Below are 25,011 nucleotides of genomic sequence, written 5' to 3' on the forward strand. Positions count from 1 at the left end.
TTCTAGCAAATCAGTCTAACCTACTTTTACTATAGCCCTCGTTATTTTACATAGAGGGTTACTTAGATTATTTACCTTCTGCAGTACTACTTAAGGCCCTTGCTAATTAAAGTCATATTTCACCTTCTTCGCGAAAGGAATTTTTTACTACTTAACAAGCAAAGGACCTGTACACGTTTGGGGAATGTATTTTTCTGGCACAAACTCGAAATATTTCATTTCCTTATTTACATAATAGACGGGTTCGTGAGCTGTTGTGCAATTTAATAATCTTAGTCAAGTTTTAGCCGACATATAATATCAGTAATACGGCCATTAATGTCATACAGAAAATTTTAAATAATATAGATTAATAAGAAATGGTAGTATCATAGCTCAAATAAATATCTAATAGTTAAAAAGGTTTTCAGTAAATATTATCCGATTTTGAATCATATTTAAATTATTTACAGGGTGTCCCAATATTCCGTGGACATAAAACTACTACATATTTTTTAAAAACCTGTCATTGGTGGAGTTGAAAAATACTTCTGGTAAAATTTATGTAGAGGTGGGGGTAATTTTCATCCTTCTCGTACTTTTTCTTGATTTTTAAGAAAGTCAAATATAAAAGCACTTAGCAAAAGATAGACACCAAAAATCTCATTCAAATCGGAATAAGGGTTCTTAAAATATCTGAAGTGTGTTTATTTATTTAAAGTTTGATGGCCCTCTAGCGGACAAACGAAGCACTTTTATATAAAGGTAAATTGTGTCCAACGAACTTATTTTGATTCAAAAAATACGTAGTAGTTCTACGTCCACAAAATATTGGGACTCCCTGTATAATTTATAATTATTAATAAATAATTACATTACTTTCTACAACAAGAAATTTACATTAATTCTGTTGTTTTAACGTGATTTTATAGAACTGGGTCAAAATAAAATGAATGACTATAAATTCCTTATTTTTAAGAATGTAATCATGATATGCATTTTTCTATTTTCAGTGTCAGTGTTTATATTCAGTATTTAAAATTATCAATCTTTATTACAGAAACAGATTTATTACGCGATTAATTATATTTAGATTTATAAATTTACTATATTAACCTAACTAAACAAACTTCCTTTTATCAGAGATAAATAAAAACCTCAAATTACAAAAAATAATTTTATAAACATACCTTAATAGGCGGACTTTGCTGTGGGCGGTTCTGATGATATTTTAATTGCCAGAAAAACTTTCTTGGGAATGACTGTGCAAAATGTTTCATATTTCGAAGTACAAGGTGAGGGATTACGTAGAATTTGGATTGCGTGTCGAATAATGATCGCTGGATATTGATGATTAATGATAGGAAGATGTAAATTTAAGAAATGACCATCCTTCTGAATTATATTTCATATTAAATTGGTGTACAAAAAATAGAATATGTCATGACAAAACAATCGCTATTTTTTACTAATATTGTTCTCTATATACAGAGTGTCTTGAATTATGTGTATCAAGATTCTATTGGTGGAAGCCAAGAACAGTTAACCTAATACGACTGCTCATTCAGCCAAAAGTGTCCGCCAGGTGCATGCGAAAACTACTCGCTTTGTGACGTCATTGTAGCCCTTGTCATGGTTATTAGTCCTTATCCGGCAACCAATAATACACACACGTGCATTATTGGTTACCGAATGCAAAACGTTCATTATTTAGTTTATTTATTTAAACACCTTATATGTATGCAGTATAGAAAATTAACTGTATAAATCGTATTAAATACTCGGATAATGCATTTTTAAGAACAGCAGTTCCCAGCATCACTTTTGCAAGCATTCTTTTTAGAGTACTTCCATATTTTGCTTTAAAATAATTAATAAACAAAATCGTGGGCACTTAGTATGCACTTTGTCACAATCCACAACACAAAATGAACGTATTTATACACTCTATAGCTCTAAAAACTTTCAAGACACCTTTTTCATATTTAAAATTAACAAAATAATTAACTCAAAATTTCTCAGCTGTTATTTTTATAAGTTTACCATAGGCAACTAATAATACACACTATCATGACAAGGCCACGAAAGCTTTGACAAGGGCTACAATGACGTCACAACTGTCAGCTGAAGCGCGGGAAGAGGCGAACGTACGTCTTATAAGGATGAGCAATCCTATTAGTTTACCGTTCTTGGGTGGAAGCCATTTTTGTACCATTTATTTTTAATAAATCTTAACAATAATTAAAACTATTTAGATTGAAAGAGATATTTCGATTTGCTGTATAAGTTATCTATATCGGGTGTTCCATCGTCGAACGGGACATAGGAAATCCCATGTAAATTTTAATGGGGTCAATTATTGGCTTCCCTGATTATTTTAGAGAATAATTCTATTTAGGTTTATTGAAGAGCACTAAAACCCACATTCAAAAGAATAACTTTAGATATTTTTGATTATCCCGTTTACGAGTTATCGCCGATTTCTTTTTAAATATTTCTCCTTTCTTATGGCCCTGTATTTACTTATGAACACCAGTCAAGGTAAAATATAACTGTCAAATGAAGTTGTCATTTCAGAACTTTATCTATTTAGTGCTTTATTATTATTATTGAAAACTCATACCTACATCGAAAATATTAGCCATGAATTACAGTACCGAAGAAAAAGTATTGATGATTAAATGGTATTATCAAGGAAATAGTTATCAACAGGTGTCGGACATGTTTGCTGCTCTGTATGCGAATAGACCGATACCTGGAAAATCTATAACCGTAAGGAATATCCAGAGATTTGAGACCAAAGGTACCCTAATAAATAACTGCAGATGTGAAGCAAGGCAAGAACAAAGAGAAGATGCAAGAAATGATACCGACATGGAAGTTTTATTGTGCGTGGAAGAGAACGATGGAAAGATCAGCACAAGGAAACTTGAGGATGAAATAGGAATAGATTACACTACAGCGTTTCGAATTTTGAAACGACATAAATACTATTCCTTCAAATATGAAAAGCACCAAGAGCTACGAGATGGGGACGAAATACGGCGGCATGCGGCAGGCGTTTTGAATTGATATGATGGAAAGAGCAAACACGGATAGGGAATTTTTAAAAAACATATGTTTCATTGACGAAGGCACGTTTACCTTAAATAATGAACCCAATGTTCAAAATTATCGATATTGGAACAAAGAAAACCAACACAGGTTTGTCGAAACAAGGACGCAATATTCACAGAAACTAAATGTTTGGGCAGGGATATTCGGACACAATATTATCGGGCCATTATTTCTTACGCGAAATTTGCAGAATATTATTTGGAACTACTCGAAAATCATATTTTACCTGCTTTACATGATGCCGCTAGGGAAAATCAGGAAGTTTGGTACCAAATGAAAAAAAAGTACCCTGGTTGTTCGGGAATATTTAGACAATAGTTTTAACGGAAACGTTATTGGCCTAAATCATACAGTAAATTGGCCAGCAAGGTCTCCTGATATTTCGTCAAATGATTTATTTCTCTGGGGCCATTTAAAAAACAGGATATTCAAGGATAAAAAATACCCAAATCTAGACGAGTTAAAAAATGCTATTTCTGCCGAATGCAATAGAATTTCAGTTTACCAACTAGCGAATGTAAGAAGAGAATTTTATGATTGCCTGGGTTATTGTCTTGCAGTCGATGGAGGAATATTTGAACATCTTCTTAAATCCTAAAGTTCTAACAATTTAATAGTACCTAAATTAATAAGTTATTGAATTTTGTAATAATACTATAATTAACCTTGTAATTGATTACTTTAATTCATATTAATTTGTATTTATAAATACATCTTTAAGATTTCCGATGTAGGAATGAGTTTTCAATAATAATAAAGCACTAAATAGGTAAATTTCTGAAATGACAACTTCATTTGACAGTTATCTTTTACCTTGACTGGTGTTCATAAGTAAATACAGGGCCATAAGAAAGGAGAAATATTTAAAAAGAAATCGGCGATAACTCGTAAACGAGCTAATCAAAAATATCTAAAGTTATTCTTTTGAATGTGGGTTTTAGTGCTCTTCGATAAACCTAAATAGAATTATTCTCTAAAATAATTAGGGAAGCCAATAATTGACCCCATTAAAATTTACATGGGATTTTCTATGTCCCGTCCGACGATGCAACACCTGGTATATCTTTCCTATAAAATCCGGTATTTTAACATATTTTTGTTTTTATGAATAGTTCAATCTTAGCACCATTTTATAGTACCCGTTTATTCTTTAATTTTATCTCAATTTTTTAAAAAATATATCAGATCTAACATTTCAGATTCAGAGTAATAAAACAATGAAGTTAAAAGGAATCTTTTTTAACACTACTTTAATATACTTGTTGACATACTAGTATTTTTCTATATTTTAGTTTTGATTCTTGAATTACTATTTCTTGATATTCTTGTTCATAATAAGTTAAATAATTTATTTTTAGTTAAGCAGATTCATGGTCGAGCACACTAATAAGTGTGTCACTGTTAGTGATGGGCAAAACTGTTATTTTTAGATAACAGTTGAAACTGTTATAGTTATTTATAAAAAACAGCTTAAAATAACAGCTTAAAAATAACAGGTTTCTTTATTTTATTGCTAAATATCTGAAAGAATATGAGGCGGTCACCGCCAGGCGTATTAACGCAGTTGCAGACGTGCTCGGTGGTAGTATTTCCAGGGTGTCATAACATTTCTAAATATCGATTGTTATCTAAAATACCTCTCTAAAAACGGGGGTTGTTTACAAATAAGCGCTGTTTACAAATTGCGATATAAAAAAGCCAAAATGCCGCCACTCGTCTATATCTATAAATTCCGATCTACCTACGCCCTACCCCTCGATCCGCGTAGATTCTGAATTGCGTAGCAGTGTACAGGGTGCATCTCACTCGACGGGCGAGAAGCTCTTCGTTATGATTTTACCATTTGCGGTCAAAAAATAGCAATATAAGAAAATGTGTAGTATATTCTTCATAAGTAAACCAACTACACACTAGAGTTCGAATTAATTTTACACTTAAACTAGCATGTACAGTTTGACAAATATAGGAAGAGACTTGGGGATAGCACCGGTCGCGCACACGATAGAGAGAGAACGCATTCGGCGGAAGAGAGATGCAGTTACGCTACGAAAAATCTGATTGAAGCAAATTTGTGGGATGTCCACTGCGCATCGGGGGGCGTCTCTTATTTTATATTTCTCACGTCTCTAGCTATACTTGTTAAGTTGTACCCGCGACTTCGTTCGCATCGAATTATTAATTTGTAATGGTGATGATAAAGCAAAGCAAGAATTTCCATTAACATACAAACTGGATAAAATTTTCTCACATTTGCCAAAAATATGCTTTAAACGTCGAGCAGTTTAAGCAGAATCGTGGTTAATCAATTACTCAACTTTTTGGAACACCCTGTATTATTTTTTAAAAAATTTCAAAATATGTAAAAAAACAAAATAAATTATGCGTGTCCAATCGTTTTCCCGAAAGACTAACCGTTTTTTAAATAATAAATATTGTAATATTTGAGGGGCGTTTTCACCCTCTTGGAATTTGAGATTCGAGAAACCCCTCCTTATCGCACCTCTACACCCCACAGTCAATCCGTTTACCAAAAATCAGCTTTAAACGTCAAGCAGTTTAAGCAGAATAGTGATTACTCAGTGGTCATATTTTATGAAACACCCTGTATATATTTTGTAAAAATCTCAAAATATGTAAAACAACAAAATAAAATATACGTGTTTAAGAGTTTTTTCGAAAAACTCACCAGTTTTTAAATAAAAAATATTCTAATATTTGAGGGTGGTTTCACCCCCTTAGAATTTGAGTTTCGAAAAATCCCTTCTTATCGCACCTCTACACCCTAAAGTCAATCCGTTTTCCAAAAATCAGCTTTTTACGTCAAGGGCTTTAAGCAGGATCGTGATTAATCAATGACCAGATTTTTCAAAACACCCTGTATACATTTTTAAAAAATCTTAAAATATTATTCTGAAAATTTTTCAGAATAAATAAATACTTAAATATTGAAACTTAATAACAAAGTATTGAAACATACAGCGCCATAATATCTCGACCTCCGCCCGTTATGCTCGTAACAGGTTGAAAAACAATATGTATCTAAAACAACTGATGCGTTATTCTCCAACCTGTTTCAAACCTCCGATTATCTCGAACGCCGTTCTGTTATGCTCGTAACAGGTAAAAAAACAACATAGCTAAAACAACTGATGCGTTATTCTCCAACCCGTTGCGAGCCTCCATCGACAATCGACCGATGCAGCAGCGCTCCTTTCCCACTCCTGTTATCTCGACAGCCAGGCGTTTGCCCGCAACTGTTTCAAAAAAAGCTGCTTCTTTTTATATCCTATTATTTTTAAGCTGTTGTCAGCCCAACACGACGCGCCGCGCCGTAGCGCATACCCCACTCCGTTGTCCGTTGTATCTCGCCGCCTGTATCGATGGTTGTCGAAATAATAGGTTTTCCATCCATACTAGTTGTTTTTTGGAATTGCTTCGAGCAGCATCGAATTTCGTGGCGGTGCAGAGCGCCGACTTCGTGTCACGAACACTCGATCTCTGCGTGTCGTTATTTTATATCTGTTATTTTTTAAAAGCAGTAACGGTTGCGTTATGTTATTTCTAAATAATTGTTATAAAATAACAGATAGTTAAATAACAACCCATCACTAGTCACTGTAGATTCCTACTAATAAGAATATGTACATTTACAAGTTATTGAATGACTCTGTTATCATAAAATTAAAAAAAAACAGAGACAAAACTATAGTTTGAATTTGGTGACTATATCATGAATGATATTTTATTAGAAAAAATACTTACTGCAACTTTTCCTAGCAGATGGCCCCATTGCCATTGCCATACAGAGAGTATACTTTCTCTACCAGCATCAACACCAAGAACATAACTTCCACCATTCTAAAAAACACATAAATCGGATATCATTTGAACCGTAAACTATTCAAAATTTTATAAATATGCTATGCGCTAAAAAGTATTTTTTTTTGTTAATATGTTACTATGGACGTCATTACTGCATCCTTTTGTTCATTTATTACAAACTATTGATAAAAGCTTTTGGAGGATAGAGAAATTATATAAAAAGAGGAACATTCAGCTAAAGTTTTAGGGAAAGCAGCTAACACTAGGAGAGAAAAAAAAACATAAACCAAGGAAGTCTAAGAATAATAAATAACTTTTGAAAAGGAGTTTCATATTTTTAGTTAGTTTGTATATTTAAATTTGATTTAAAACATAATAAAGACTAGAAATATAAATAAGCATACAACTAAGTCGTACCGAAAGTATTGAAAGTAAGAAATAAACGAAAAAAACTTTTATTCAAAATAAATCTAAACTACAACAAAATAATTTTTTTATTCAATATATTAATTGCAAAAGGTTGCAATGCGTTGCACTGTTGCGAGGAAGATTTTATTTGAGCTATCTAATTTTAAATTAAGATTGGTATTGTTTATTTGGATTTTAAATTAAACATAATCTTACCAAATTTGAAAAAGCAACTGCCGCTACTCCCACTTCAAATTCTCCCATTCCAAAAACATACAGTGTCTGTAACGTTTCTGTGCTCCATATTCTAATATGAGCTTGAGTCTTCCTATTTCTACCAGCTCGTTGACCCGATGCTACCATTTCTCGCGATGGATGTAGATCCATACTAAAACACGTTATTAATATACACGGTGTTGAAATAAATAGTTCATACACATACCATTGAATGTCTTCGGTATGTCCGGTATAATGCCTTTGTGTTTCTTCGTCTCTGTCGAACATGACAGCAATAGCTGCCACGTAATACAACAGTTCTCCTGTGGGAAGTACCCAGAGATTTTTTCTGGAATCTGTACCTCGATATCCATAACTATGATTCAGATGTTAAAGAAAATGTTTTAAAAAAAATAAAAATATTTTAATCATTTATGTTTTAATATATTACATTATTCATACATATATCACATTACAATCTATCTTTTGAATGTTTAAATATATTTATTAATTGTAAAACATTGTCCTATTCAAATTAAAGGTAAATAATAAAATTTTCATTTCATTCTATAAAATAAAAAATCGTTATTATTTTTTACAATAATATTTATTTTTTATACAAGACGATAAAATTGTATTCGTCGACCGAAAAGATTAATTCACGGGCGATGAAATCGCGAGTGAATTAATTTTTTTCCATAGCGAGTTACGTTTTAAAAAATATTCAGAAATTATTATTTCAAGGAACTTATTACGAGTAGAAAAAAATATTGTGCTGGGTTGGCGTTGGTTTCTATGTATTTTGACAAATAAACACAAAACATCCCCCTTTAGAACTTCGTCTGTCATGTTAAGAAATGAAAGTAAATAATAAAGCGCCTCTCGTGTTTATTCGCACACTAAAAATTTCAATTATTGCCTGTATATATTTTTTATATTTACATTTTTTTAATTGTAAAGTAATATATTACATTTGAATGGAATATATTACATAACAATTATGCCAATAACAGGATTACAAGCTTGTTTTCTAACATTTTTTAAATAAAACGAATTATAAAATTTCAATATAATGTATATTTGTCTTAGGTATGAAAAAAGTAAAATATAAAATGGACAAACGCTTACTTACATTGCAATAAAACTTCCACTTTTAGTTTTGCAATCCAAACGCAATTATTTCTATTTCACAAGTAAAAATATCCGACAACACTAAAATCACTGAAACTTCCGCGGCTCAACGAAAACTGAAAAATATAACGGCACTTTTTGTTTTGGACCTGCATATCAACATTACGCGGTACCATTATGTTTTTGTTTTTGAAATAATATAAAATATCTAATTATAACTTGTAAATTTTAATATTTTAACATGATTTTAACTATTTCTGACAATAACTAACTTTTTGTTTTCAAGACATTTCGCTTGCCTAGAGTTACACAGTTGTAAGCGCCACTTTTTTTAAAAATGAGATTTTGGGATTATAAAGTTGTATGTGCATGTGTCTATCTATACCTGGTATAACAAAGTCGTATGTTGAAATGTTCAGGGTTAGACAACCAGCAATACATAAGTGTATGTATTTAAACATATAAAATAATAGCACAAAGTTGTATGTGCCACATACAATTTTGTCACACTGAAAATTTCTGGGATAAGTACCTACATGAGTTACATAGTTGTATGTGTGTTTTCAACTTTTTCAATAGTTAGGTTATGTTATAGTTTCATTTGCCGAAGCATACGTGATTGAAGGGTGAATCAGTAGTAGTTTAAAGATGGATAGTTTCTCAGATAGTGAGGATGATCTCAAAACAATTCAAATGCGAGAGAAACGTCGACTTCAACAAGACACGTGAGTTTTTTTCAAATCTATAGAATCAGGGTATTATAAGATAATATTATTTTAGAATGGGAGAGAGCTCACAAAATGCTAGATTATTTGACTGCAGTGATGATTCTGATGTAGACAAGGAATATCTTCCAGATTCATCGCCAGACACTAGCAGGTTTGTTATTTTGAATATCATCATCAATCTTTATTTTTTTATTTAATTTATGTGTTTGTAGCTCAGACCAAGAAATTATGGAAGGAAGGGGCCATATTATCACAGCAGAAGATGGTGAACGTGAAACCAAGGGGAAGAAAAATGTTCGAAAAAGGACAAGGAATCCAAAGTCTTGGGCGTGCAATGTGAGTAAAAAAGCTCATGATGAAGGAAAAGAGTACATGTCTGTACGAAAAAAACTAGTTCCTGCAAAAGGCGTGCTGACCAAAAAGAACTGTTTAACTAGTTGCGTTCACGGATGCCAAAAATTTATTTCTGATCAAGAGAGAAACATCATATTTCAAAACTATTATACCCTTGATGAACAGGCAAAGAAATTATTTTTGCTCACCACTTTCCAAAAATTTTTGGTAGAGAGGCATAGAAAAGGAAAAAATGCACAAAACAGTCGCCGGAAAAATACTTTTCGCTATTATTTTAACGTCTCGGATCAAAGGATTGAGGTGTGCAAGCTATTTTATCTGGGGACGTTATGTATTAGTCAGACTCCAATATATAATGTACATTTAGGAAAGGACATCGTGTCGAACACACCTAAAGAGAGCAGGCAAGGAAGACATGTGAAACACAGTATCAATGATGATGACAAAACATTTCTTAAAAGGCACATCGAAAGTTTCCCCAAAGTGGAATCTCACTACTGCCGGGCAAATAGTAGTAGAGAGTACCTAGAATCAAACCTTAGCATTGCAAAAATGTATTCGCTCTATGTGGATCTCTGCAAGTCAGAAAATAAGCAACCTGTTAAGGAGTCATTTTATAGGCATGTTTTTAGCAACGAATATAATCTTTTTTTCCATACACCAAAGAAGGACAGATGTGACTTGTGTGAGGAAGTAAAGCTACAAATAATAGAGAACAGACTATCCACTGAGAAAAATGAAGAGTATTCAAGACATTCCATAGAAAAGGGAGCATGCAGAAATGAAAAAAATACTGACAAGGAAGATGAAAACACTGTTATTTTATGTTTTGACTTACAAAATGTTCTGTCATGTCCTCGAGCAGAAATCAGTAGTTTTACTGTAGGAGAAGTTTAATGTATATAATCTAACAGCTATCCTGTCAAGTACAAAGAAAGTATACTGTGCTGTTTGGCACGAAATGTTTATGGGACGAAGTGGCAATGACATTGCCAGTGCTGTGGTAACAATCTTGGAAAGGGTATTTGATGACAATCCAAATCTCACCAACTTAGTATTGTGGAGTGATAGTTGTGTTCCACAAAACAGAAACTCTTTGATGTCCTACGCAGTATCATATTTTTTACAAGAGCACCCTAACTTAGGCATCATTACCATGAAGTTTTCAACACCTGGGCATTCTTGTGTCCAGGAGATAGATAGTGTCCATAGTGCCATTGAACGAGTCCTTAAAAAAAGTGAGTACCTTTCTCCAGTGTCATTGATACGACTTCTCTTGAAAGTCAACCTCAGAAAACCATACTGTATAATTCAGATGAAGGCTCGCCATTTTAAAGACTTTAAGGCATGTACAGGGTTACTTGATTATAAGAAAGTTCCGTATTCCAAAGTTAAATGCTTGAAATTTACTCAATCCTTTTTTGAATTGGAATACAAAACTTCCTACATAGATAAAAACTGGACCAAAATCAATCTAAAGTCTTCTGTTCGTACGAGGACAGCTAGTGTATCAATTGTACCAACTCCAAAACCTGCAGATGTAAAAAACTCTATATCTGCAGAGAAAATATCTGCCATCAAAGCAATGATGAACCATATGCCCGAAGTTGATAGGCAATATTACACTACCATTTTGAAGCTGTGAACTTAAATAGTAGTAACTGAACTGTTTTAACTGCTCAATTTTATTAGGTTAATGATGTTATGTTATGTTTTCTACTGTTCCTAGTTTTTTTTTTAACTTAGTTGTATGTACCAATAAATACCTTTTCCTATGGTATCTAGAGTAACCAAATTGTATGTTACTTTTTTAATATACGATATTTTCATTAAAAACCGCTTTTTCTTTGTTTTGTCTGTTAAATACACATATTGGTGATCAGACTAAAGCAGGAATTTGGTAACATGATTATTTCCAAATCATATGTGCCTAGTCGAGACACCCCAAATTTCAAATGCCTCTCCTGAACAATTTACCCCAGTGTACATACAACTGTGTAACTCTGGGCAAGCGATTTGTTGACATACATAAATACATATATGTCATAATATTTAAATTTTTAATATGTATGTAATATAATTTAAGTTAATATAATGCAACTTTATACTAAGAAAACATTTATACATTCACAAAATACAACAAAGTCTAATAATAGTTATAGTTTGAAAACAATGAATATTGAATTAAAATTAAAATAAAAATTAAAAAAGTGAAGCGCGACCCCTTGTATCGAAATTAGATGATTAAATTTTCGCAATTTTTACACCATTTGATGACCGGTGGCGCCTCTAGTGTTTGTTCGGGCGGTTGGTCTTTTACTCCCGCTTATGACCATTAAAGAAAAAGTTCTAAAGGGGGATGTTTTGTGGAAATAAATAAAGCTGTCTCTTTAGTTGTCAGTTTTGAGTCAATATTTTTTAATTCTCTTTCGTGTCGATTGCTGTTTGAATTGGAGCCAGAAATGGCTCAAAACCTTATTCAAAGCTCAAAACGAAATAAGTAAATTACCAACAGCTGCCAACAGATATTCACGCTGAGATGACAAACGCCATATCCAAACTACTTCCATTTAAATCCCGAATAACTTATAAAAAGGAATACAAAAATTTTCAAAAATGGAAGCAATTAAAAAACGTGCGAGAAGAAATAAAGTTTTTAACCTATCCTCGCTGTTAAAGTATCATTTAATCTACCCTTGCGGTTAAAGTACTATTTTATCTACTATTTTTGATAGATATAAGGAATTTTAACAATTGCTATGGAAAAAATAAATATATTATTGCTGATCACGTGACATTAGTCTATGTTGCTCATTCATATAATAGCTTAATTGGATTTCTTATTAAAAAATTATAGAATAAATCATAAAACTACTTACTTATTATTCTTAATACTTTACTCATTCATTACCTAAAACTAATGTTAATAGTTCAGAAGTGTTTTATTACCAAAAATGCAAAATTTGACATTTTAACGGTCTCGTATTAATGGAAAAATAAAGAACTTAGGTATATTATCATATCGACCTCCAGTTTTCATATTAAAGCAAGGCCCAGAAATTAACCTTGCCGTTCACAAATTGCCTCAATATCCCTTTCATTTGCATGAATGAAAATGTATGATAATGTTTTAATTGTTTTTCTTTTTATAAGTATTTTTAAATATTGTCTGAATTTTATTTCAAGTAGAAATAAAGTATGTAAAAAAGGATACACCCATTCTAGTAGCATTTTCTTTTCTGGAGGGGCGTTGTCCATAGGAGCATGATGAATTGGTGGATAGAATGTTCTTCGGAGGCCTTTGATTGTAACTCTAACTGGTTCTTCTTTTAAAACTTCTAATAATGTGTAATCTGAAATATTAGCAATATCAATATCAAGGTAGTTTCTACAGGGTGTTTCAAAACAAATGCGAAAAACTTCAGGGGGTGAATCCTTGTTCAAAATAAAGGGTAGTTTGCCTTATAAACGTTGGGTCAAAAGTCAACCATTAGGGAGATATCGCGGTACAAAGATGGCGGAAAAAAAAGTTTTTATTTTTATCTTGAAAACGAAAAGCGATAGACTAATGAAATTTAGCATTACTGTTATGAAAACACACTTTCTGATAATTTTCTCACTTTTTTAAAATGAGTGAAAGGGGTTGAAATAAACTACCCCTATCATTCTTGTTAACGAAATATAAAGAAAAATCTTATCAAACACATGCAAAAAAAATAATTTGGATAGTTTGGTTTGTTTAAAAACTTTTTTATCTCTTGCGTTTATTTGATAAAACTCACCGATTTGAAATTAAAAAATAAAATGTAAAGCATTATATGTCAGGACAAAAAACATTTTTAGATAAAGAATCTAGTGAGCTGCTGTCAAACAGTTTTATTTCGTAATAATATCGTTACATTTTCTTCTGAACGATAACCTCTTAAAAATTATTTACCAAGACAATTTTCAATTCTGTATTTTAATTCATGAAAGTACAAAATAATATCGTTAAAAAAATAATGTTTAAACCATGCAACTCAAATAACAGGGTGGTCCGAAATGTGTTTCGGAAACTTCGGTGGTACCGTATGATCGAATAAAAACGGCGTCAGCGATGGCTATGAAATGAAGGTCGCTGTCATTTTAAATGTAAAATTATATGGGAAATGTCATCGATCGTCATTTCCAAGCCAACTGGACGCCATTTTTTTTCGATCATACGGTATATTCTGCAGATAAAAATAAGTAAAAAAGTTTGTATAATAATTAAACACATCTAATTGGCGCCTCCTGCAAATAGGAGTTATATTGACATAAAAATCAAATTTCTCATGTCAAAAAACTCACCCCAGACATCAATTTTCATCTAAATATTGACGTTACTTCAAAAATTATTTGGAAAAACACAACATATTTGAAGCTTCATTTTAAATCAATGTACTTAAATTCTGGTTAGATGATTACAGTTTCATGAGGTAGTGACACATTTTTGAAAAAGAATCTGGAAAAACTTTTTTCTCTAAATAGTTCCCTTCCAATATTTCAAATATCTGAAGTACCATAATATATTATATACAGTATGTTTTTAAAAAGTTTATATTTACAACAAAAACACGACAAAATACGACATTTAAAAAAAAATTACGACAAAATAAAAGTTCAAAAACACCAACATTATAGCAGGAATTGTTTATCAATATTGTATATTGAAAAATTTCAATTGAATTTAAGGAATATTTTGAGATATATGATATATTCCATACCATTTGTTCTAACAATTTCACTCTCCGGCGCGTACAAAGCTCTAGGTCTACTTTTACTCCTAGCTCTTTGCTGTTTACTCATGTCCTCTACAATGGCAGTCTGTTGGGCTCTGGAACGCCCTCTTCTTACGGGTGAAAGCATCACGCCAGGACTGGCAGTAGCAACAGCAACAGCACCAACACTACCAATACCTAAAAAGAATAAATGACTAATTACAAAGCTTCGCTAGAATTACATTTTCATAAACAAGCAAAATTAAAATTGGAATATAAAATAATGAAAATAATGTTAAAATAATTAAAAAAGTGTATCAACATGTCAATTTCCAAAACACTGTGCGTTCGATAATATCTATAGTACGACGAAGATTTATTTATTATATCACATAAATAGTTTGTTAGCTGTGACATTTTCTGAACTCTAGTAACTGAATACTGAACATTGTTGATCAACTTGGTTAGTTTAAAAGTTATGGCAAAAGTTAGTCTTAGAGAAAGAGCTGGCATTTACCCTAGAAAATTTAGAAAAGCAAAAAAGATACCAAGCAATAATACTATAATATACCAAAATACTTTATGTTATGCTCTCTATTCCATGGCAGATTGTCACCTGTTCATAATTTATCAGAATATGATTTACCAGCTTTTGAAATATTATTATATAAGATCGTTAAAAAATCACTTTTAAATTAAATGCTCTATTATTTCAACAATCTTTTAAAAGTCAGTTTTTTTCATTAAGTATGTATTCTTTAAATTTGTCATTGTAATTTAATAATATTAAGTATAATGTTATGGCTACGCAAACCTTGCAATTATTTTAAATGTACTACTTTATATATAACTAATTTTGGGCTATTATCCTACATTTTTAATTGAGTTCTTATGGTCTAAATTTATTCTAAATTTTTCTATAACTGGTGTTATTGATTTTTTTTGCATGAAAGGTGGATGTTCTGGTTTAAAATATTATATTTCAGATTAATTGAGAGAAATAATGGTATATGCAGTACAGGATTTACAGTATCTTTATTTATTGAATAAATTTTATTCAAGAACAAGTTCGCACAAAAACTAAAAAAAAGCACCATAAAATGTTGTCACCCTATTATTTAAACCCTAATTACTCCTATTAATAAATAATATTAACCTAATGAAATGAGGTTAATATTTCAAATTTACTATATTTGGAAATAGATTTGATATTAATACCCTTAATAATAACATAATTATTAATAACTTACCTAAATAAAATGTGTCCTCGTCGGCAAATTCGTTTCTCAGCTGCGAAAAACTTCTCACTTCTTGTCCAGAGACCGTAAACATTTTCTTAGCCCCGTTCATTTTCAGTACTTGTCCTAAATCCTCTAGAACTTCTTCGAACGGTTGCGAGGTCCTCAAGTTTAGAAGCACGCGACACTGTAAGTATTAACAAATTTTTAACAAAATGTTTAGTGTTTTTATTCAGATAAAGTGTTTTTGTTAAACAGCTGCTACACTATCCCCGAAATGCTTTACGAAATATTTCTGGAAATATTTCGTGAAACATTTCGCAAAATATTTCTGAAAATAGTACGATAAATATAAGCCTGTGTTATAAAAATTAGTTCCCACGTTTCCTGAAATTCATCGAGACGCGCCGTGATTGGTTGTTTGTTTTTTATTGTTAATCTGGGTTGAATGGATTTATATGAAACCATGCTGGGTGCCAATAAAAGTGTCATTTACAGATTTCTCTTAAGAACAATAAAAGAACATTGCTTTTAAATAATGTCCGTGGACCATACTTTTGTTGACATCGGGTCAATTAATAATTTCCCAAACGGATATATTGATAATGTTACCAGTATCGAAGAACATTGTTTTTAAATAATATCCGTAGACCATACTTTTGTTGATATCGGGTCAATTAATAATTTCCCAAGCAGATATATTGATAATGTTACCAGTATTAGTCATCAAGCAATACTACTCTTATATTAATCAATAAAGGCCGTAAACAAACATATCATATACAATTTTATATACTAATTCATTATAATAAATTTAATTTAAAAAATTAAATTAAATATATAAATTTAAATAAGTTTTGTTCCTGAATATCTACTATGCATAGAATAATACTGTGATATATATATATATATATATATATATATATATATATATATATATATATATATATATATATATATATATATATATATATATATATATATATATATATATATATATATATATATATATCGATATAGCATAAAACGAGATGTAATTAACGAAATATCATCGTAACAACAGCTATTTTAGAAACGTCTAGGTTTACTTATTTCACTGAGATTTATGAAAAAAAAATCCTTTGCCTTGGATACAGATACCGCCACGTTTTGGAAACAGCACAAAACAAAACAAAATTGAAAGAGGTAACAAAAAACGCCAATCCCCCACGAGTAGTTTTCAGGCGCTTTTAAGAATCGAAAGTAAGTCGAGGCAAACCGAAGTGTGTCAAGACAACTGGAAATAAATCGAAATGCGTCAAAGTTGGGCGACGAAATGCGACCTTGACATGTTTCGCATTGTTTCTTGCATAGTGTGTACGCTGTTTTACACTTGGCTGGACGCACAGAAATAAAAAAAACTGTTTTAGTCAAAATCAATTTTGTCAGATTAACTTTAGCAGCAAAAAGGAGACTAATTTAAAATAGTTTTTTTATTCGAAGCTTGAATTATACAGATAATACTTAGATACACAGTGTAATTTTTCAAAAATATTTTTCTTTTTATATGTTGTGTTTTTGTAGCGATATACTTAGATTTTGCAACACTGCGAGTATTTACAAAAGAAATAAAAACAAAACCGTATACATCGTTGCCGCAGGTAATAGGTGTTACAAGAAGAAAGTCCTCAAACGCGATTTGAATTGCAAATCAGATTCCTGGCGAAATGAAATTATAAACACGTACTCCGAGTCGCATAAATATAATATCAAGTTTATAAGAGTGTATAAAGTAGGGTATAAAGAAATAATCTGATGTATGCGGTTTATTTTCTTTTGTGTATAATGAGCTGTACAATTAAGGCGAATAATTTACATGTTCCATATTCCTTTTTTTGTAATTATTTTATTCCATTTTTTTCTCAGCGTTTGTTTTGTATTATATTTGTTTTATACATTGATAAAACACAACTTTATATTTCATAACCTATAAATAGTTAATTCTAAAGGTACATTCAGGCTGAGAGCGCCGAGCATCGCGTCGCGTTTGCGTCGCGTCCGCGTGTCGAAATGGAATCAATTCACTTAACTTAAATTAGACCGTTCATGCAGACAGCCAGCGTCGCGTTTGGCGTTGCGCTAGCGCCCGCTGAGCGTCGGGGTTCGAGTTCAATGGGTCGGACGCGACGCAAATGCGACGCGACGCTCGACGCTCTCAGCCTGAATGTATCTTAAGTGAATTTCATTAATGATCGGCTTACTACATGTAACGTATATTATATAGTCACTTATCAGTGAAAAGTTCCTCTATTATTTTCCTCGATTTTTGACCGAGATCTACCGCACGCTGTACAACCAACTATTTTAGTGTTTTTCGATAAATCGCAATAGTGTCACTGTTAATTTAAGTTATGACACACTTGGGACGCCTGCGGCTCGTGTCATAAACTTCATCCACGTGAATAACAGCCATTATATGCGAGTAGAACACTATACTTTATCCAGGACTATCAAAAAAATTAGATAATATTAATATAAGTTTTTATTTTTAATGTCAAAAAAATATTGAACGAGTATAACGAGTAAAGCTCGATTTTCATGAATCCGTTGTCCGACGATACGATATTGATTTTATTGGTTGAATTTCGAAAGACTTCGATTGGATAATCTTTTCTAACAAATTGAAGTCTTTAAAGTCAACCAATAAAATTAATATCGGACCATCGTATCAACGGGGTTTTTAACAGGACACTGTCTCCTCAATGAACACCTCAGTAGATTGAAACTAAGAAGAAACGGCGAATGCAGATTCTGTGGGGAAGATGGGGAAACACCAGTACACCTCATCACTGAGTGCGCCGAGACGACAACCATTCGTGCCATGAATTTTGGTACGACTGATATTGGAGATGGAGAACTACCCTCTATAAAACCGTCCCAGATACTGGCTTTTGTCAAAGCCCTGGGACTGTATGATGAGTTATGATTCAAGAAAGGGGGACACAATGGATCTGTAAGGTCGAAGTGATTAACCCCCCTCCCACTCATTCTAAAAATTCTAAATCGTATCAACGGATAACGGATGCATGAAAATCAAGCTTAAGTGGAAACATGGAAACAAAAAATTGAAATTTTCTTTAAGGAGGTAGCTAACTAATTTAGCTTTAACTAATTAAAACAAAACTAAGCCGGTTTGGATCGAGCACAGCTCTTGTTTGGAGTTTGGATCGAGATATCCGTGGAAGCGGTGAATAATGAATATTATTATTATTTCATAAACTCATGTATAATAATCAAATTATAGACGAGTCGTGGATAAAGATTATTTTATTATATCTTATGCTTAGCTGAGAATGCTTATTCTATGGTTTTAAGTTTTAATCATATAGAGTTTTACTCTAACTGTAGCTATACTTTTTGTACTAAATTATTAGCTGTCCACATTGTCGACGTTGACATCAACAATTTAATTGTCGACGTGGCATTCTCAACGTCGCCCAACCCTGTGATTAAAACTAATCTTTCTAACCTTATCATAACATTCTTTAAGTTTTATTAAAGTACTAGTAGTAGAGTTGTTTATTTTTTTCCAAACTAAAGAACATTTTCACTTATTATTGTACTATTATTGCCTAATTAATACAAAAAATAGTAAAGTGACAATAATATACAATAAAATTATGAAAAATATTTGAAAAAAGTTAAAAAGTAGGTATATTTATATTACAATCTGACAACCACGTTGTCTAAAATATAAGCACGTTATAATGGTATGAAGTTGTTTTCAATATGTAAGGAATATACCGTATGATCGAAAAAAAAACGTCAGCGATGGCTATGAAATCAAGATCGCTGTCATTTTATATGTAAAATTATATGGGGAATGTTATAGATGCTCATTTCCAAGCCAACTGGACGCCGTTTTTCTCGATCATACGGTATTTTCTTTTTCATAGGAACTGTATTGCCATGAAAACGCAAAAATATCGCAGATGCAAAAAAACGCAACGGAATATTTTTTCGTCAAATTTATGGTATTATATTTTTTATTTTTAGCTTTATTTTTATGAATTTTTTAGTTGTGTAGCAACTGTATATCAACTTTAATTAGTAAACTCAGTTTTTTTTATAAATTTTAGTATTATACAGCTTATTATACAGGGTTAATCGAAGGGTTGTTTTTTACAATAACTTTAAAACAATCTGTGCAATAATTTCTTGAGCAAATTTTCCTAAAATATTATTTTTCGGTTAGAACCATGTCTCCTGAGCATTTTGTTTTTTGGATCATGTTAATACATGCCTTAGTTAATTTGTAAGAGTGAAATAAACTTGCCACGACCAATTTGCAATTTTTTCAATTATCATTTGATGATATTTTTCAATATGACGAGGTGACTTTGGTAATTATTGTGAATTATATAGCACTTTGAACTGCCAAGCATCTTTAAAAAATCTTTAAATCTGACGAAAAATTGTTTCGTTGCGTTTTTTACATCTGAGTGTAGTTTCACCTTAAGGGTAAATCCGACGGTTACATTATATAAAAATGTCCTATTTACAAATATTAACATACAAAAAATTATATTTTTCAACACCCCAGATAAGGTATTTTTTGTTAACACGGCAGTATAGATGTCCGATGCACTATAGCAGAACACTGTATATTATGTTTTAATAGAATGAATAAATTGTTATAGTTTTTTTTTTGTTAAACCAAATAATAAATTAATACATTCTCGATTAGTATTTTTCTGGTATTTTGCCGAATTTTCTTCGGACTTTCGTCCGTTAGGGAACATTACAGAAATATGAATAATTTATAAGGGCCAAGTTTATAGACACGCATCGTACACAGCACGTTGCGTTCTAGCCCACAGCTCCGACTTGCCTGAATAGTTTTTAAACGGAATGGCCTTAATAAAGGTCCGAAGGCTTTTTCGAAATTACGTTTCTATATGGCAGCTAGCGCGAGATATTAGAGAAAAATGTATGCCATATGCATATTAAAATCATGCAACGCCTATATCGCACGTACTGAAAGGATTATTTCTGGTCTAAATGCATGAAGATATTAATATTTTTACCGGTTCGAAAATTAACATGTTTAAATATACCATGTTATGATCAATAAGTTGAGTAAATCAGGTCGCTCACGCAAAAATTCTGGATTTCAAAATAGTAAAATATATATATAAAAATATTTACTCATACCTACTATTTGGTGTCTCAAAAATTAATAATTATAAGAAAATGCTGAAATTATGAAATTATTTGATTGTATACGATTTCTCAGAACTTACGACTGAGAAAAATGAAAGATTTTCCTTCATTTAAGTAAGAACAATCTTCGAATACCGAATATGGAAGAAGAACCAACACAATCTTGGACAAAGATAATGGACATTGTATCAAATTCAATGCAAAACAGGTTAGGATATGAAGCAAAAAACAAAAAGCAAAGATGGATGACGGATGAGATATTGTTGTTAATGGATGAACGTCGAAAGTAAAAGAACAAAACAGATGGCATGTACAAAGATATTCAAAGACTCATAAGAACAAAGATTAGAATAGCAAAGAACGAATGGCTTAAACGTGAATGTTCAGAATTAGAACAGCTGCAAAATCAACATGACAATTTTAATCTGCATAAAAAGCTGAAGGAGACTGCTGGCATATATAAAAAAATGAGATCAACTGTGACAGTCAATAATAACAACCAGATTGTCCTCGAAAGCATAGAAAAGAACAATGTTTGGGAAAAGTATATAGAAGAACTTTTTGACGATGAAAGACCCTCAACTGATATCAATAACTCACTAACCGGCCCATCGATCACTAAAGATGAGATTGAAAAAGCCATACTTAATTCGAAAAATAACAAAGCGGCTGGGCCAGATGAAATTCCTGCAGAAATACTTAAGCAGAAATACTTAATTCAATATTATATATGAGACAGGTCACTACCCCAAACAGTGGTTGCGTTCTACTTTTATACCCCTGCCTAAGAAGACCAATGCCAGAAAGTTTGAAGATCACAGACTTATCAGCCTGATGAGCCATACCCTAAAAATATTTTTGAAAATAATACACCAGAGAATTTACAAAAAATGTGAAAGGGACATGAGCGATTCGCAAATGGGGTTCAGACAAGGGTTAAGGCACCAGGGAAGCGATAGTTGCAACACAGGTGCTTGTCCAGAACTGCTACGATCAGAGAAAGGATGTGTGCCTGTGTTTCATAGACTACGAAAAGGCATTCGATCGCGTACAGCACCACAAATTAATGCAGCTCCTGGAAAGACTTGATATAGATCATAAAGACATCCAATGCATTGAGAAGTTATACTGGAACCAAACAGCACAAATAAAATTGTCCAATACCATGTCCAATCCCATACAAGTTAGAAGGGGGGTGCGACAGGGTTGCGTGCTGTCTCCACTCCTATTTAATTTATACTCAGAAGCTATTTTCAAGAGGTCTGGAGGACGTGGAAATGGGGGTCAAAGTTAATGGAGTGTGGATTAATAATATTCGTTATGCCGACGATACGGTCTTAATTGCAGACAATATACACGACCTACAACAACTGGTCAACAAGGTAGGAGAACAGAGCAAAGCAATGGGTTTAAACATCAACATCAAGAAAACCAAATTTATGATTATATCCAGAAATCCAGATGTGTTTATAAACTCCATCCTAACATTTAACTCAAGGCCCATAGAAAGAGTAGATAAATTTAAGTACTTGGGCATCTGGCTCTCCGAAAATTGGACATCAGACAAGGAAATTAAATGTCGCATCGAACAAGCTCGGCAGGCATTCTTGAGATTTCGAAAAATACTTGTCTGTTCTGATTTTGACCTTAGCCTTAGATTAAGATTCGTAAAGTGTTATGTGTGATCTGTGCTCCTTTATGGTATGGAAGGTTGGACATTGAAAGCAGCTACCATCAACAAATTGGAGGCTTTTGAGATGGGGCCATATCGCAGAATCCTGAAGATACCTTGGACGACTAGATTGACAAATGAGGAAGTTCTCAGAGCGTTGACAAAGAGCGTGAATTATTTGAATTGATTAAAAAGAAAAAGACCGCATACCTGGGACACATAATGCGAAACCCCAAATATCAATTCTTGCATTTGTTGATAGAAGGCAAGATCGAAGGCCGAAGGGGTATCGGAAGGAAGAAAATGTCTTGGCTGAGGAATATCAGACAGTGGACGGGGCTACTCGATGTTCAGTCATTAATACACACCGCCCGGAACAGAGAAGCAATGGAAAATGTTATCGCAAACATCCATTAATGGATTTGCACTAGAAGAAGAAGAAGAATCTTCGGATTGTCACGGGGTTTTTAACAGGTCTCCCCAATGAACACCTCAATAGATTGAAGGTAAGAAACAACGGCAAATGTAGATTCTGTGAGGAAAATGGGAAAATACCAGAATGCCTCATTACTGAGTGCGACGACACGAGATGGAGAAGTAACCGCTGTAAAACCGTCACAGATACTGGTTTTGGACAAAGCCGTGAGTTATGATGAGTTATTAAGAAACTCAAAAAGGGGGCCACTATAGATTTGTAAGGTCGCGGTGATCCTATACATTTTACATGAAATTATAAAAATATGAAAAATGTAATAAAAATATTTATATTTATTACAATTTGGCCACAGTATTAGGGTCAAAAATTATCATATACAGTAAAAAATGTCTATACCTATGTGGCGGATTCATCTTTCGAAAAAAATCCTGTATGGGTATTTCGCCACTGCACTGCAAGAAAATCTACAAAATAAAATAATTATTTTTTGTAAACACTTCTGCGTTAAACCTAAACGGACGCTGCTTGTCAGAAGTTATGTTTACGGTAATATAAATTGTATTAACGTTTCGGAAAGTTATCTGTTTCCGTCGTCGGAAGCAAAAAAATAGAAAGAATACTTTGTATTTTTTTGCTTCCGACGACGGAAACAGATAACTTTCCGAAACGTTAATACAATTTATATTACCGTAAACATAACTTCTGACAAGCAGCGTCCGTTTAGGTTTAACGCAGAAGTGTTTACAAAAAATAATTATTTTATCTTGTAGATTTTCTTGCAGTGCAGTGGCGAAATACGCATACAGGATTTTTTTGGAATCATATACAGTATATCCCCGTATTGTCTTTACAAGAGGAAAAGCTTTTTTTTATTATTGACATTTTGAGAAAAATTGACTTACTGACTCCATAAAAATTTTTGTTTGTTCTAGAATGGTTAATTCCGTTTATACTTTTCCAGATTTTTATACGGTTTTAGAGAAAATTAAGAAAAACATAAAAATATTGTTGAAAATATTGTTGAAGTCTTAAAAATTAAAACGCGTTTCTGTGGTAATATAACTTGGGTTTCATTCTTTGATAGATTGTTATTCATAGAATTTTAATTAACGTCATATTTTTTGTTGTTTTAAAATGTTAAAGAAGCACAAAATTTATTTAGTTCAATACAACGGAAATGGTGATGATAGTTATCGAAAAATCTAGTACTTTAATAGCAGCAAAGAATATGACGTTAATTATAATTATTAATAACCATCTATCAAAGTATGAAATCGGATTGAAATTACTATAGAAACGCCTTTTGATTTTTAGGAGTTGATTTTAAAATTCAACAATATTTTCATATCTTTCTTAACTTTCTCTAAAACGGTATGGAAATTTGGAAAAGTATAAACGGGATTAACCATTTCAGAACAAGCAAAAATTTTTATGGAGAATGCATTTTTTTCAAAATGTCAATAATAAAAAAGTTTTTTCTCTAGTAAATACAAATCCGGGGACATACTGTACAGTCCCAAAAATTGTAATCAATTGAATATTAATAAAAAGTAAAAGGTTCTTGCAGTATCAATATGTAATATTTAAAATAAAGATATTTCTTGCCATATAACTGTTCTTTTTTTAAATATTTAGCTTTAAAAAATAATGAAAATTCAATAATGAAGAACTACAAGGAGACCACCCATTTGTCGATAGGTTTCGGAGTTATACTTCATCATCAGGACGACTTCAGCAGATGTACGGCTGTTAAATGCTTTTCAAATTATATGGGCTACTTTGTGTATGAAATACAAGAAATTATGGTAGTGAGAAGATCTGAATAATTTCAAATGAAGAAGGAGAAATGAGCACAAAGGATTGCTTGCCTGTATGTAACGGGGACCGTAAAATCAGTGGGCAAATTGCAATGGAAGCCCTGATAAATCTACCAATAGTACACACTTTCACACAAGGCGAAGCCAGATCT

The 25,011-nt window shown here is 32.1% G+C and overlaps 1 protein-coding gene across 1 annotated transcript in view; it reads right to left on the reverse strand.

The window, feature by feature from the left end:
- Positions 1–25,011, reverse strand: part of LOC115888562 (echinoderm microtubule-associated protein-like CG42247) — a 90,665-nt gene that overhangs the window by 17,489 nt on the left and 48,165 nt on the right. Inside the window, exons 7-12 of the mRNA XM_030908315.1 lie at positions 15,745–15,919; positions 14,501–14,692; positions 12,970–13,108; positions 7,769–7,918; positions 7,543–7,714; positions 6,859–6,954 (exon numbers count right to left, since the gene is read on the reverse strand). Coding sequence (XP_030764175.1) covers positions 6,859–6,954; positions 7,543–7,714; positions 7,769–7,918; positions 12,970–13,108; positions 14,501–14,692; positions 15,745–15,919 — 924 coding nt within the window. The remainder of the gene's footprint in view (positions 1–6,858; positions 6,955–7,542; positions 7,715–7,768; positions 7,919–12,969; positions 13,109–14,500; positions 14,693–15,744; positions 15,920–25,011) is intronic.

The sequence above is a fragment of the Sitophilus oryzae genome, unplaced genomic scaffold (genome assembly GCF_002938485.1).
Source record: "Sitophilus oryzae breed Bouriz unplaced genomic scaffold, Soryzae_2.0 scaffold_801_pilon_pilon, whole genome shotgun sequence".
NCBI lineage: Eukaryota > Metazoa > Arthropoda > Insecta > Coleoptera > Curculionidae > Sitophilus > Sitophilus oryzae.